Source organism: Cuculus canorus, chromosome 5 (assembly GCF_017976375.1).
Source record: "Cuculus canorus isolate bCucCan1 chromosome 5, bCucCan1.pri, whole genome shotgun sequence".
Classification (NCBI taxonomy): Eukaryota; Metazoa; Chordata; class Aves; order Cuculiformes; family Cuculidae; genus Cuculus; species Cuculus canorus.
Window position 1 is genome coordinate 5,318,326 of NC_071405.1, and position 17,002 is coordinate 5,335,327.

Here is a 17,002-nt window from a genome sequence, read left to right on the forward strand (position 1 = left end):
TAGCTGGAGCCAGAGACTTGCGTATTCCACTATGATCCTGAAGAAGCAGAACAAGTGAATGGCTAAAGGCTGTAGCTGGGCTCCGGTCTTGTTGAAGCAACATGACCTGGGGAAGAGAGACTAGCAGCCATTTCCAAACATTTGGCTACCCGAAATCACACCTACTGCTGAACAAAGGATGGGGATTGCCCATAACATGGTAGCGGAATTTTTTCCTCCTCTCTAGCAGGTTTTTCTTTTTTTCCCCTGTGCTGGTGATGCAAAATGCAAGGAAACAAGAAGAGCCATCAGAGTACAAGGGAGGTCACTGCAAGGATCAGGGCTTAATCCATTAATCCCTTGCAAAGGACAGGGTAGAGTGAAACACAACTGTGTTGAGCATGGAGAGCTTTAACAGGCTGCAGCAACAGCGGCACGAAAGATGTGACCACCCCAGCACAAGGAAGGAAGGAGTGACGTATACACATGCACTGCCAAGGTCTTTTGGTCACCGCTGAGTCAGTCCCACTGGAGGTGCGATTGGCAAAGCCCATGGACAAATTCGAACCAGACCACGATCTCTGAACTTTGGCAGGGTGGCAAAGCTGAATCTTGGCCTGAGTGCAGGCACTGTGGCTCAAATAACTCCCTGTGCAAGCACAACACAGCAATACCCGCCACGGTGCTCTACTGGGCACTGGTATCTCCACAGGGTTAAGTTCTGGCCAAAGCATTCTCTCCCAGTATAATATGCCTTCATACTTCTGCAGAGGACTATTGAAAGCAATGTCTGATGACACTGCTGAAGCTTTCCCAATTAGTTTCACAAGCTGTGAGTGAGAGCCAGAGGCATGGTGGAGAGCTGGTTTTGACTGAAATAGCACTTTGTTGAGTTGTTTCATAAAATCAGTAGAATAAACTTAACTCTGGTTCTAGAGCTTTTGCAGCTCTTTTTCCAGTGCCTTCCTCATTTTGGAATCTGTGAGGACTAGGGTGGCTACAAAGTTGTCAATAAAGGGTGTGTTTGAACAAAGGTTGCGTCTGTGTGTGTGTGGTCGTTATTTTGCCAGGGAAAGTGGGCACAGGGTGCTGGCTGCTCAGCTGCCACAGAGCCAGGGAGCATTTCCAGAAGGACTTGTGATCTGGGCACTGTGGATGAGATGTTGGCAGAGGACTCCCGCATCTGTGTGTAGCTGGAGTACACCTACCGGAGGGAGTGGCTGGTGGAGGACATGCCATGCTTCCTCCAGCATGCTGAGGATTCACTGAATTATTCACTTTATTACTTCCCTGACTACACAATGGTGCTGCTTTCCTCTTACCACCACAAGCTCTGGGCTGCCGACACCTTCAAGAGGACTGTGTTCAATGGCTTGACATTTCACAGGGAGAAAGGTAACTCGGGCATCCTCCTAAGCATTTGGTAGAACAAGGCTGGATTTACTGGCTTTTCCTTTCTCTCTGATAGACCTCTCTTTTTCAAGAAGTATTTGGAAGTCTAAAAACGAGGGTCATGTAATGGTTTTAGCCCTAAGCACAGCAGGAAATACAACCACAATCACATGGTAAGGCATTTCCATGGCAACTGACAACACCTTCCCTTAACCTGGAAGTAATCTCAGGTCTAAGGACGTGGGAGGCGTACGAATACAGCAAAATAGCTAATGCCACACATAAAAAAAGGAAATGGCTGAACTGTGGGTATGATGAGAGTCAGAAGGAGTGAGAGCAGGGTTTGGCATAAGAGAACCCTGTCCCAAAACATCGTATCAGAGGCAGGAAATGCTCTGTGCCCTTCATTATCACCAGATGTAACTATGTAGATTTCCCCGCTAGGGACTGGGTAAATAATGCAGTTCCCATCCCAGTGAAATTGCAGATTACCAGTTTCCATCCTTCTCTAGCCTTGCCTGGCCTGGCCTTGAGCCACAAGTGAAGAAGTGTTAACTGCTTGATAGCTGGATCAGCTGTTTTCCCACAAAACTACCGGGATGAGGATTTACATCCATGTCTTCAGCTCCTTCTTGAGGAACAAGTGACATTGAATAGATCTGTCAGTCCAGCTGGCCAAAGGTCTTGGGGAATGTGAGAGAAGAACTGTCATTACCAGTGATTTGTTTTGATTAATTAGCATCTAGGACGGTTGTATTAAACTGCATCTAAGTGGCATGTATTCATGAACTCTCAGTGCATGGGGATAATGTGGCTGCTTCATCGGATATTGTCCCCAGTTTAAATCTGAGGAAGAAACAGACCTTTGACACCATGTGGCTTCAAAAGAAGTGAAAGGAAACACGACATATCCTGTTTCTACAAACCCTTTTCCAGTAACTCAAAAGAAAATCTTTAAACTTTAAAGGTTTGCAAAGCTACTTACTTTCATTCATAGCTTTCCTGTTTTCCTCTGAGGTAAACAGATTTATGTGTGAAAGGACAACCTGCACTTGACAGAGTGAAGCCATCTGCCACTTCTTGTTTACACCAGTTCTGCAAAGCTAATCCCAGAGTCTCTGCCTTTTCATGTATTTCCAAACTGAATAAAAAACCCAAAAGCTTGAGGAGCAGAATAGGTAGCACATTTTAAATGCTTCTTCAAAGGCTGATTTGCTTCAGGTTTTCCTCATTATTAAAATAGGGCATCTGCTGAAATAACAATAAATAGTGCATAAAGCAAATGAAAGTGTTGGAATATCTAATGTCAAGCAAGTTAATCTGAGTGTTAAGAATGTCCATGGAACAGCCAGGCTCACTTCTGCCTTGTATCTGTTCCAAAGTCAATATCTTCATTCAAGGACTTTCCTCTACCACTCTACAAATTCTTATTGACGGCAGTCAAATTCTCACTGTAGCTATTGGGAACAATTTAGAAAACTTACATAAGTGAGTTCTCAATGTATGGGAACCATCCTTCTGAAATCAGTAGAGGTTGCGGTACTGTCAGCAACATAGAATCATAGAATCACTTAGGTTGGAAAACACTTTTAAGATCACCAAGTCCAACCACAAACCTAACACTGTCAAGCCCACCACTAAACCATATCCCTAAGTGCCACATCTACACATCTTTTAAATACCTCCAGGGATGGTGACTCCCCCACTTCCCTAGTCAGCCAGCTTTAATGCTTGATGACCCTTTCCGTGAACTGCTTTTTCCTACTACCCAAGCTAAACAACCCCTGATAAAACTTGAGGCTGCTGCTTCTCATCCTATCTCTTGTTGTTTGGGAGAAGGCATGAACACCCACCTCACTACAACCTTCCTTCAGGCAGTAGAGAGCACTAAGGTGTCCCATCAGCCTCCTTTACTCCGAACTGAACAGCCCCAGTTTCCTCAGCTGCTCCTCATAAGACTTGTGCTCCAGACCACGCACCAGTTTGCTGCCTTCAGTCACATTGCAATGTCCTCTGCTGGACACACTGCACAGGAAATATCGGCAGAAGAACTTCTGTGACCAAGGTTTTGCTGTCAGTTGTGGCTGTGCAGGCTGTGCAGACCTTTGCCAATGCAAGTTGACAAGTGAAGCTTGGGAGAGCAGCCCAGCTGCATTTTCCCAAAGCTGCACCTAAACACAGGGCACAAAGTGGTTTCTGGGGTCAATGGGCCTTGCGCTGGTGCCCAGTTCTGAGTTAACAGGAGGCAGAGGAGATAAAATAATGTTTTTCCAAGCAAACTCCCCCGTGGGTCCATTGCAGGCTATCCTCACCTGTCCCCAGAGCCTCTTGAGCAGAAGATGGTCATCTGACAGCTCCTCATATCCTGACTCATTTTTCCTGAGAACTTAGCGAGGCAGAGTTTCGCAGACAAGAGGAAATCCCTAAACAGCATGCATCTCAGAGCCTGGAAAGTTTGTTTTTTTACTGGGGGGGGTGGGGTTGGGTTTGCTGTGGATTTTTTTCTCCCAATCTCTCCATGGATGTATTTGACAGCTTGCTGCCCCTGTCAGTCCAGGATCCCAGTGGAAATTGGAACTGGGAGGGCTCTTTCTGCCTGGGGGAGGCTACCCAGCAGTGTGAGGGATTTACCATTTACCACCTTTCACTCCCTGTCCCTTGCCGTGTCCTACTGAAGGCCATGTGCAGTGGCAAGTTGCAGACGGGTTTGCTGGTGGCTGGCTACTTCATCTACCTGCTGGTGGGTGCTGCCGTTTTCCAGGCTCTAGAGAGGAGTGCTGAGAAGCAGGAGAAAATTGCAGCTGCCCAAATGAAGGAGGCTTTTCTGCAGAAGTTCAACCACCTCACAGTGCCGGAGATGGAGCAATTTATGAAGGTAAGTGCCAGGCCCACAGAAAACACTTCTCCCTTCTGTTTCCCAATAAGATGTTGTTTCCTAGTCGGACTTTCTGGGCATAACTTTCACTGTATTCCTACTGCTGTGGTCATTTGGATATTAGGAACCCCCAAGCCTGCTCTCTGGTCTGAGCAGGAAGTTCACATTGATGGTAAATACAGCTTGAATAGCTTCTGAGTTAGCGAAACAAAACCCTCTGAGTTAGCTCCTAATAGTCCCCATCCCACAGTGTCCTGATTCTTTGGGGTCTTGCCTCCTGTTGATTAAGCTTTTGGTGGGGCTATGCTTATCTACAGTGGGTGGCATGGAAGGATAAATGGGTCTGTTTCAAATGAGTGGGCATGCATTCTATGGCACAAAGGAATAATATATCAATGAAATAACCTGCTGGGGGAAAAAAAAAAAGCCCAAATCACTACAAGATGGGTAGCATAGTCAGGGATTACTTTTTGAAGATGCTGCAGAAGAGAAACAGGTAGCCTAGTGACCATACAGGAAGGTGAGAACAAGTGCTGTTGTGTCTTCATCTTCAGTATTTCCTAGCTCCATCTGCTACAATGCAGAAGAAAATGGGCAGTGTCAACAGCCTTGCTGTAAACATTTCTGCATGGGAAACTAATGGGCTCTTAATGGCCAGCTTACAGGATAAGGAAAAGAGGGGAAGAGCTAGTATTTCTGACACAACCAGCAATCCTGCCCCTAGTTCACATAAGCATGTAGCCTCTTCACCTTAGTTTTTTTTTGCAGGTAGGGGAGGAGAGAAAAAAGAGAGGAATTTTTCAAGACAGTGAAATCTTTGTGCAAGAGCTGTGGAATGACTTCTGTTAGCTTTGATTTTCTGAAACACCAGCAAAAAAGACAGTGAGGGAGGACACAGGGAAGAAGACTGTTCTGGTGCAGTTTATTTTAGATTTTACCCAAACTGTTTCTGTACAAACCAGCCTGCCTTCCCAGTCCAATGTTCTCTGTTTGCTAAAGGCAGGGACAGATGGATACTGTCTGGCAGTTTTCAATTATTATTACTTATTTAATCTTTTTTTAAAAAAATGACAGCACCTAGAATTAAAACCAAGGAAAAGAGAAGAGTCTGAAAATTCATAACATGATAGATGATAGGGTAGGAGGGACTTGGGAGATGTACCCAGTAAAACCTGCTGTGGCAGGGCAGTCTCAACTCAATCTGAACAATGTCTGATACATATTCATTTAACATTACCTCAAAAGTCGCATTGTAAATATGTGAGTGTGTGTTCACGCATGCAGATCAGAGAAGGGCGTATATGTCAAGCTGAATTCTGGTTGTGGTCACACCAAGAGTAATGCTTTGCAAATCAATGGACTTAGTCTGAATTTAAATCTGTGATACTAACCAGAATACAGCCTTAAAAATAAATTCTCTGTGTATGTCATGTGTACCCTGCTACAACCCACTGATACTTCCCTGGAGGGATCAGGGTTACTGCTCAGTGTACCTGCATACAGGTGGGTGATCAGGTCCTGGATCCACCACTGCCAGTGCAAAGACAGACTCAAAACCAGCAACCAGCCACCCCCTGACTTAAGCTGGTGGACTGTCTTGCTCTGCTACGTCCTAATCATAGGGGATCATTTTTTCCAAAGTACTTAGCCTAAGAGAAACAAGTCTTTGATCATGCTAAAAGAAAAACATTTCTTCTAATGCCCACTACAGCAGTCAGCATAAGCAAGGCAAAAGACTAACACTGAAAACCACTGGCTGGCTGCTGCGCAGACTTGGAGGTAAAAGTGTGAACAGTGTCAGAGTATTGCTGAGGATAAATGAGTGGTATTCGCAGGAAAGGAGCAGTAGTTAGCTCAACCAGAGAATGAATCATAGGATGGTTTGGGTTGGAAGAGACCTTAAAGATCATCCAGTTCCACCCCCTCTGCCATGGGCACAGGCACCTCCCACTTGACCAGGCTGCTGAAGGCTCCATCCAACCTGTCCTTGAACAATTCCAGGGATAGGGCATCCACAGCTTCCCTGGGCAGCCTGGGCCAGGGCCTCATCACCACTCCATGAAGAATTTTTTCCTAATGTCTAATCTAAATCTTCCCTTTACCAATTTAAAGCCACTCTCCCTCATCTTATCACTACAGGTGCTTGTAAAAAGTCCCTCTCCAGGTTTCCTGTAGCCCCTTCAGGTTCTGGAGGGTCACTATAAGGTCTCCTCTGAGCCTTCTCTTCTCCATTGAAATATGCAGCACTCTTGCAGTAAGCACTTGAGAAAAGTAGCCATGTCAATACCAAACTTTGCTTTCCCTCACAGAATTTGACTGAAGCCATTCAGAATGGAGTATACCCTGTTGGAAATAAATCACAGACTGAAGACAGCAACTGGGATTTCAGTAACTCCTTCTTCTTTGCAGGCACTGTTGTGTCCACAATAGGTAGGTCTAATGCTTTCCATGTATGTGTGTTTGTGTGTTTTTTGGATGCTTATTATGTCTGCCTTTTAGGACCAAAATGGATAATAGTCTCGAGGATAAAACTCCAGCCCTTCGTTGTCATGGATGGCAAGCAGCAACAGACTTGGTCCTGAGACCTCACCACTGCACAGCTCTTTGGCTTCTGAAATTATTTTGGCTTCTGAAATATCAGTGGCCTTCTGTATTATACCTCATTTGTTTCTTCTTTTTTAGCCATCTTTTAATGTGTTAGCTCTGATGCCAGTTGTGGGTGGGAGATAAACACTTTCCTGGTCTTTATTCTAGGATCGAGCAGGCTCTAGATCCAAAAGGTTGCAAAGCATCAAGGAATGCTAGGAAAGAAGTGAACTTTACTGGGACATGTACACTGTCTCTATAACCTGTGCTGAGCTGCTAGTGCACATACTGAATTAGTAATATGCTGGGAAGCAGGGGGGAAGTGGGAAGGGGGCAAGGCAAATGCAGACACACTTACACTACTGCTTCAAGATGTTCTGGCTTTTTCAGGGGCTGCCTGCCCCTGACTGCCCTTCCCTTTCTTTTAGGTATGTGTCTCAAAAAAGTGCAGGCCTGTCAAATTTAAGCATAAAATACACACTATTGGGTCCTGCTTTATGCTGTCATGCAGTGAAAGCAAAATCTATGTTTTCGCAGAGTGAAGCTGGGGCCTCACACCCACTACACTATAGGCTCCACTGATCTGTGAGTGTGATATGTCACAAGGGCCCCAGTAGTATATCAGAATTACAGGGAGTGTGTAGGTGTTGCATGAACCCCTGTGGAGACCTCCTGCTGTAGGAGAAAGGCTTCTGCCCCACCACATTGATGACAAATGTTCCATGGTTACAACATTCACATATCGATAAAGCTTCCCTAGTTCATCATCACCCTGCTATCAGCCAATCTGTTCCTTGTCACTACCTCTATTATTGTATTTTTTCATTACAGCCAAACAAATCAGTCACTTCCCATCAAATTTTCTTCCCTAGTGAAGGCAGAAAGGCAGTCCCAGGAAAATTGTAACTTTGCCTGTTTACCCACACCTTCACCACAGAGGTCTGTTGTGAAGGTACATCAGGTACTTGCATTTCTCTTCACCATGTTTTGTCAGGGAAATGGAATATTCCTGTGACATACGGCACAAGACAGGTCAAGAATTTGGGGACCTAGTAGCCAATAAATCACTCAGTTGTTTTATTTGTCTTTCCCAGAAAGAAAACATTACATTTCCCAAGTAATGGATGTCTTGAGATGAACTGTGCTTGGGAAAGTGCCTTTTCTCAAGGTCACAGACAGAGTAAGGATATACACAAAGTACAGGACTTTTGCATTCAGGGATGTAACTCCTGAGGTCTAATAGGAACAGTCTCCAGACCATTTAAGGACATGTTTGGAATGCAGCTATGGTTCACCACTTAGATAAAACCTCTTTTAGTAGGACTTTAAGACAAATATCTCTCTGGAATGAATAAATCAGCCACCAGTATGGTTTGGACTAATTAGCACCCTCTATTCTAATGCGGACTGTACTGCTTCCAGGACTGGAGCCAGTATCTGGACATATCAACTTACTGGCATTTAACCAGGGAGGTCACTAACACTCAGGCAGATTGCCAAGAACCAAGAGATGGCTATATGTGGTTCCGATATGGCAAAAAGCCTGGGACTCCAGCCTTGATATATTCCAGGTCCCCAAAACCCTGATATCTGTCTTTCTATGTATTTGACACAGGACAGAGCACGTTTTCTGTAACTACTTTTAGATTGTGTTTTCATTCCCCCTAAGCCTCCGTTGGGAGCGCACAGTGCTCTCTGGATTCCCCAAAACCTGCAGGGCGAATCACCTCATCTGCTTACTGTTTTCTTTCAGAGAAAAAAGAGTGCATGTGGACTGAGAAGCGCTAGCCACCTCTCTTGGGGTCAAAGGCAGGCCAGGTTGGGGAAGGTATGAATGAAACCATGGGCTACTCCAATTCTCTGGAATATCTCCTCTGACCCATCTTTTTCCATAGGCTATGGCACACTACGTCCTAAAACTGCTGGGGGCCAGATATTCTGTGTCTTCTTTGCTCTGTTTGGAATCCCTCTGAATATAGTTTTTCTGCACCATGTTGGTAAGATGCTCTCACTGCTGTGTAAAAAGCTGGGGAAATTCCTACACGAGAAAGGAATGAGAAAGGTAATTGGTTTTACTTACTCAAGAACAGTTATGCGTTCATTTCTAGGATTTTTTCTCAAGACATATGCTGGCATTGTCTTCTATTGTATGTGTCTCATGCTGTGTTAGGCATTGTGCTAGGAGAGGGAAAGAGACACTCCTCACTTGCAGAGCTAAACAAAGAAATCATAGAGAAAGGGACAGAAGGGCAGACATCCAGCCCCCTTCAGCAATCAACAGAGAGAGCGGGCGCTTCATCCCACTTCTCTAGACACCTATTTCAGGAGCTAACACTCCTGTCTCCCTTTACAGTCAGTAGAGAGAGACATGACTATGCATCTTGAGCCAGCAAAAAGCAAGCACGCTGTAAAAAGCTCTAAAAAGTAGGTGAGCTGTAGGAGTTTCAAAGGATATTGACTCAATTCCTAGTGTGTCATCGCTCCTTCTTCATTATGCAGTCGTTTAATCCCTCTCAACCTTTGACTTGGACAGAAGGGAAACATCAGGCTGAAGTTGCCCATCTGAGCCCAGCTGCTGAAAGGTGAGGAGGCACCTGTAAAGAGCTAGAGACAGGATGTGGCTTCCCCGACTACCCCAAGTTATTTGCAGCTCTTCCCCTTTTCACTACTGAGGAAGTGCTTTTCTGTGCCTCCTACTGTAATTTGCTTTCAGAACAAGGTATAAATGCTACAGACAACCCTGTTCAAATTGGTGAATTTGTCCCTCTGTCTGGCAAACTTATATAGAACACAAGGCTTGATCAGATATAGACTAAAGCACATGCGCAGTGCATGAAGGCATGAACAATCATCCAACAGTTGCCATTAATTTTCGGACAATCTAGACTTATTAAATTCTACACATAGATTATATAGAGTCATAGAATGGTTTGAGTTGGAGGGGACCTTAAAGATCATCCAGTTCCACCCCCCCCTTCTATGGGCAGGGACACTTTCCACTAAGGCAGCTTGCTCATAGCCTCATCCAACCTGGCCCTGAACACCTTCAGGGACGAGGCATATGTGTGTCTGGCAGATAAATCTTAATATTTAACAAGCCTCTTTCTCCAGACAAGTCTTTTTCATGACTGCTGGGAAGTAGGATGGTTTAAAAGTCACTGTCCAGGCACTTCATATTTGTTAAAGGTCTTCCTATAGTAAGGTATTCACTGAGTAGGAGTCAGGTTATGGCACTGATGCAATGAAAACTAAAGTCAACAATCAAGACTCTCGGAGAGAGTATTGTCAGAAATGACATAATTTTTTTTTTTAAAGTCTATTTTCCTTGGAAAATTTGAATGTTCATTAGGTGCCACACCTGAATACCTAAAAACAAAAAGTGAAGTTGTCTGGTGAAAACTGAAAATAGTCTGGCTCTGGTAAAAGTCATTGGATAGGAATTCCTCCTGTACTCGTGTCCACTGGAGGCTTACACAATCAGATAAAAGACTACATCTCCCAGGGCTACTGTGTCTTTGCAATATCCATAATACATAGCTTCTTCCTGCTTCAGAGCAAGGCGGTACTTTTAAAGGAAGAGCACTTTATACAGGTTGCTGTAGTCCTAGTAGGTATTCCTAGATAGCCACACATTTTGAATAGCCACCACTATATGTGGCCTGCTAGTGGGTCAAATCGTGATTATAACTGAATTGGTTTCTTTCTTTTTCAGAAGAAGATCAAATTTTTTACTCTTTTGTTCTTTCTGGCAACGGGAATCCTAGTTTTTATATGCTTGCCGTCACTCTTCTTCAAGAAAACAGAGGGTTGGTCCTACAGTGAAGGAATTTACTTTGCATTTATCACCCTCAGCACCATTGGCTTTGGAGATTATGTAGTAGGTAAGGTCCGTTTCAGAGAGGAGGTACAGCAAAGTACCAGGGTTATGATTGCAGTTAACTTGGGTTGACTGCACACGCCACCAGTGTACTGCAGAGATGTATCTTCTGCCTGAGTCTTTGACTAGTCTTTGCCTTTTACAGTTCTGGGGGAAATACGGGTTTCCCTGGGATTGCATGTGCTGACAAAAGCACAAAATTGTCTAAACATAATGAAATCAGCTTCTTTGGGATGCAAAGAAGCCAAGTATTTTGGGGAAGAAAGAGCTAGTGTAGGGAGATAATTCAAAGAGCCTAGGAATTTCCATATACCAACAGGGAACAGTTTGCGACAATCTTACAAAAATAAGGCAGGTATCCCTGCTTTAACCACCTAAGACCTATGTTTCATGATGCAGAGTGTTTCAGAAGACATGTTTTTACACAACAGGCTGAGAGGTCAAAATCTCAGTCATGGCAAAGTGGGAAAATCTACTCACTTCATGAGAAGTGGGGATTAAACATGGATATTGCTGCAAAAGTGGCTTTTAGTTTCCTGTGCATCACTGGAGGCTCCTTGTCTTCACAAGCCAGAGCTTAGAATTTACCGTGGAGATGAACTCTTTAGGCTACACGCTAGCATGCTAGAGTGCTTCTTGAAACATTTCCGTGAATCTGCTGACCAAAATGCACTCTCCATGGAATACGCATCCAGAGGAACTCCAGCATGATCACCATGAGCCAAATCAGTGGCCACAGAAGAAGCGACTGTTTGTAATACACTTACAGATAAGTGATACTTCTAGAGTGAAGATGCCCTTGGGCTGTTAACTAAATTTATGCCCTGCTGAAGTCCAGCCATGAGTTAACATTAGAAAGATAGTAATGGTTGCTTTGCTAACTACACATCATGAACTTAGGAGTACAAAATGAAATGCTTTGTGGCAAGGCAGGTATTGTGTCTACCTACTCAGCCCCAGTAAAAGAAAAAGAAATAGCTGTTAGATATCTGTCCATGACAAACCATCCCACACCTGCCCGATTTCCAGAGCTCTTGCATTATGAAGTACAAAGATCCTGCACGTCGATCTATGTAGTACAGAGCATCGCAGGACTTGAAAAGAGTTCCTAGCATCCTGGCTCCTTCTGGACAGCTTCACAATTGCAAATGATCCACCGGTTTCGTGGCGATCTCCCAGTCCATGCACATTGCTGTGCTATGTGCTACGTGTGCTCACCCTTGACAGTGACTTATAGCACACAGTAGGTAATACCACCAAGTTTCCCTACAGATTCCAGGTCCGTATTGACTGTATCACACGATAACATTGTATGGGACTAACTGCAGTAGGAGCAAATGCTTTCTGTATGTTGGGAGTGGATTGCTGACATCTGATGAAACAAACAAAATGACCCATGCAGAAAAGCAGATGTGAGATACTGGCTGATGCTAAGAGGTCTGGAGTGCATCAAATAAGCTTCAGCCCACTGGTTTCCAACACAGAAAGCTGGTTTTTAACGGAGTAAGCTCCTGAAGCCATTCAAAAGTACAGTAGAAATTGCAAACACTCTCTTTGTATAATCAAGGGTACCTAAAATTTAAAGCAACTATTTATTAGATTGTCATCACACATAATAGAAGCACATAGAACTTCAATAACCTGGGTGCTACCAGTCATGTCGTTATAGCGGCCCACTGTGCTCTGCTTTTTGTGCCTAGGGAGTTTGGAAATACTTTCAAGATAAGATGATACATTTTTACACCACATCCCATATTACAGGTAAATGCAGGGGCTGAATTGAGGTTAGTGTGCTATAAAAGGAAAAAAACATATCCTGCTCTGCTGCTAATTCACCTCTATCCCAGTATATCTTTTTGACACACAAGCGTGTTTGTGCTCTCATATGTCAGTTTATTGCAACAACAAGAGACTTGCCCAGCCTTAACCTAATGCTGAGGAGGTGAGAGATACCACTACAGTGGAAAAGTCCCCTTCAAGTACTCAACATAAAACACATGAATGAATCCATTAGGCTGCCCCACTTTACAGAGGCAAAGCAATTTTAACTCGTTAATTTTCTTCTTCCTCACCCCTAATCTGCAGGTAAACAGCCTGATAGGAATTACTTTTCCTACTACCGAACTCTGGTGGCCATTTGGATTATTTTTGGCCTAGCCTGGATAGCTCTCCTATTTAATTTATTGACAACGGTACTAGAAGATACTGAAAAAATAATTGTCAAGGATCTCCACCAAATTGGAAAGGGGGGTAAGGATAATGAGGCATGCCAACAAGGAAGATGCTGGCCTACTCAATTTATTCCAGAAGAAGAACCACTGTCATCACATGCTGGAGGGGATGCACAGAAAATGGAGTCATTAGCAGAAGATTCTGAGCACACAATAAATGAAATAGATGGTGTTTCTTATAGCAAAATTATTGCCAAAACAGATGAAAATTAAATTTTTCGTTGGAGAGTTGCTGGTGAATTATTCTAAAGAAATTCCCATGGAAATAAAATTTCTCCTACCTGTTGCTGAGATATGATCCTTCAGAACTCAAGATTTACAGTTACACAAAGCCTGAATATTAATGGTAAGAAATTTGCTCCTCAACTTGCAGCCAGCTTCTCAACTTGTCAGTTGTTGCTGACAACCTGAGATGTGCACTTGTTTTGCAAGGCTTTTTTTTAAGGTGCTTCCACAAAAATGCAGAGGAGGGGGATGGTAGAGCTTGCTTGTTCTATTTGGACTTTGCTGCTTGCAAGAAACCATGTTTCTTCTGGGAACTGAAATGCACAAGCTTTTCTGAAGCATAGCACCTTTGGAAGAAGAGATAAGGGTATATAACTTAATAGATGCCTGCTTTGAGCCATCATATTGGATAAGCTATTATGTTCTGAAAGACACATCTAAATGTCAAGAGCTGGGCTCAGTTCAGAGGCTCTTGGAGCATCTAATGGACAGGGTTTGAAATGGGTTAGCATATTAGAAATGATTAATTCTACCTCTTTCTATTTTGTACTAAGATTAATAAAGGCAATTTCATCTTTTACCCTTGTGTCTTTGAAGAAACTTTCTGATGATGTTTGAAAAGAACACATAAACCATGTTTTTAATTCAAATTTTATAATATTTTTATTCTATAAGCTTTTAATAAGAACAGATGCTGGCTTGAAAGGAGGAGCCCTCACTACATCGGTGCCTTGCTGCTATGTTTGTATTCCATAGGAGTGATAAAGTCATTTAAAAATGATTCTGTTGTGGTGTGTTAAGGTAGCTTTCCAAGTGGAAATGTTGTCTGAACAGTCCAGCCTTACCTTCAACCATGTTAAAAAAGGTTGTCGAATCTGGGTACAGTGTTTCAGATGTACCGCCTGGCATGCAGGCCATCCCTGGGTGAAGACCTTGGCCTTTAAAGGCTCATTCTATGCGTCCAGCACCTTGAGTGTGTCAAAATTCTACAAAAAGCCTACCCTGAAGTGCTGGCAAAGCACCTATGGTAGACATAGAGGTGGAAAGTCCCATGGGTGTATATGGTTGCACTAAAAGTCAGTCTAGTCCAAAAGCCCATCTCTGACCTCAACTACCTGCATATGCCTCCAAATAGCATGAGGCAGCTCTGCCATGCTCCAACACAGAGATGCAATCGCTCCTTCCAGCAGCTGGAAGCTCAAAGGCTGTATTTCAAAGTCCACGAACTTGCCCAAATGCTGAACTCGCCTCAGCATCCACAGGACCCACCCAAGGCAGTTCATAGATTCAGGGCACGTAGTGGCTCCCTTTGATGGTGTTGAACTTGTCACTTGACAGGTTTTTGTTATATCCTCCAGTCCTATTTTGTCAGACAGTGAATAATTGTTCTCAGCTAACCCAGAGGGCATTAGTTACAGCAAGACCAGCCCTTGCCAGAGCTATTCCTGTACAAGATTACAGCTATATATATACAATTATAGGCCATACAGATGCAATCAGTCTTAAAGTTGAATTTGTAACTATTTCAGTCAAACAAGACCACACTTTTTGCCAAAACAGCTCTGCTCGTTCAAGAACTAGCATGTAGAGCTGACCAAATACGTCTTTTCTTTCCATCCCCAAATTATTTTCCAGCATTGCCCTCAAGGATAACTTCTTGCCTAATGTCTCATTCTGCGTAAACCTTTCTGAGACAGCAGGAACAAGAACTTGTCAGGGCAAGGTGACGGGTATCATAGGACACAGAGCTCCTCATGCAAGCCATGACTGTTGCAATCATAAGGTGATACCATAACCAGGCAGGGAAATCAGCTAGATGCTCCCAGGAAGGGATATCTTTACCTCTCCGTGTTCTTCTCTCAAGCATCGACTCACATTATTATAATTTTTCCAGATATCATTTTTTCCTCTTGTCTTTTTCCCAGCCCTCCCTACAAGGTGCATTAACCCCATCTCCAACCTAAAAGAGGCACCGTCAGGGCTGGTTTAGGAAGAAGTGGGCCTGCATTGGGGCGTGATGACAATTTTGCACAGCTTCTCATTGTTCCTTCCAGGTCTTTTCCTGGTGCCTGATGCTCCTCAGCCCCAAGGTGGCAGGCAGGGCCTCTAGGCCAGCAGAATGCATGTCTATTTGCTGTCTCTATTGCAGAGGAGAAACAAGACCCTCCAAGGAACATCTTGAAGTTAACACATCTCTGAAGGGTTGTCTTCAACCTGTTCCCACTCTCCTACTTGCACTCTGTCATGACAACTAATACAACCTGGCCCTGAATGAAGCAGGTAATGCCCCATTGCAACATAGAGCAATAGAGGATGCTTTTTTGGACGGATCAGGAAGGGCAAGACAGATGGTCCATGGACTCTGACAGTAAACAGTAAGCACAGAGCCAGGCAGTGACTCCTTGAGCAGAATAGGAGATATTTTCTGTCCTTCACACTGGTGGATGTTTAACAACAAGCCATGAGAACAAAACACTTGCTGTTTCTGAAAGCAATTCCCCTCTGTGCAGCTATTGTCATAGGATGCAGGCAATTTGCATTTTAACTCATCTGCTCTTACTCCACTCCCCGCGTAAGGATGTTCCAGAAAAGTCACCGAGGAACTGAACAACTCACCCTGGAGCAGGAGATGTGAGAAATGTCATGGAGCTGTCCTCCCTCAGGCACTGAGAGCTGAGGTGTCCCTTCAGTTGGAACAGAGAAAACACATCCATAGGCATAAAAAAAAAAAAAATGAAAGCTCTCAGAAGAAATTCAAACAGTTGACCTAAGAAAGTAGACCAGACATTCACAAATCCTCCCTATCTGCGGGGGGGAGGGGGCTTTAGAAGAAGGGTCTCAGCTTTGCTTCTTGTGCCCTCTCGTGGCTGTAACCAGCAGACCCTCTCCCTTTTTCTTTTCTGCCAAATTTGGGCGATTTTACTCTACCTCCTACTGATGCAGCCGGTACAGCCCTGGCTAAGTCCCACGGCAGCAGGTTTGTCACTCTGAACCACAGGAAGCCATCCTATATTCTTATGCAGTTATATGAGCTTGCTAAGGGGAAAAAGATAGAATCATAGAATAGTTAAAGCTGGAAAAGATCTCTAAGGTCATTGTGTCCAACCATCAGCCCAACACCACTGTGCCTACTAAACCATGTCCCAAAGCACCACATCTACACATTTTTTGAACACCTCAAGAGATGGGGACTCCACCGCTGCCCTGGGCAGCCTGATCCAATGCTTCGCCACTCTTGCAATAATACAATTTTTCCTAATATCCAATCTAATCCTTCCCTGGCACAACTTGAATTGAGTGTCATTCAAGAGAACACCTCATTCCCAACAAGGATATGGAGGTAGGCACCCCAAACAGGTGGGATCAGCCTTGCACCCACTCTGAAACAGTTTTGTGAAGGTCAGCTGGGGATGCAGCAGCTTTCTGTCTGCAAACCAACATGTGAGGGACCTTCACCAGCAGCACACGTGGTGCTGAGACAGGGTATGCTTCTACCTCATGCTCGATGCCCCAGCTTCCCCTGTATTCCATCTGCTGCAGGATGGAGGCATGCCTTCACACCCTTTGTCCCACAGGGAAAGAGTTTGGTCCAGAAAAAAACCTTGCAAAACGGTAGGTTTGGGTGCAGGCAGGATGAGCTGTCCCACTCCACTGCAGCCTCAAGGGCACGCAGTACTTCATGCAGCAAAAGGGGTGGAGATAGACATTGCAGATATATGGAAGAAACAACCAGCGCCAAAGGGTGTGTGGTCCTCTCCACTGGGAAAAGCCCAGGAGAGCTGCAAGCCAGGGTGGGAGAGGAACTTTTTTGGATGTGATATTGTTCCTCATGCTTAC

At 44.3% G+C, this 17,002-nt stretch overlaps 1 protein-coding gene across 1 annotated transcript; it reads left to right on the plus strand.

Moving 5' to 3' along the window:
- Positions 1-3,873: 3,873 nt before the first annotated feature.
- Positions 3,874-13,748, plus strand: LOC104057478 (potassium channel subfamily K member 16). The gene is made up of 5 exons (XM_009558843.2): positions 3,874-4,246; positions 6,556-6,676; positions 8,728-8,894; positions 10,545-10,713; positions 12,795-13,748. The coding sequence occupies exons 1-5, from the start codon at positions 3,890-3,892 to the stop codon at positions 13,151-13,153; spliced, it is 1,173 nt and encodes a 390-aa protein (XP_009557138.2). The 5' UTR covers positions 3,874-3,889; the 3' UTR covers positions 13,154-13,748.
- Positions 13,749-17,002: the final 3,254 nt, after the last annotated feature.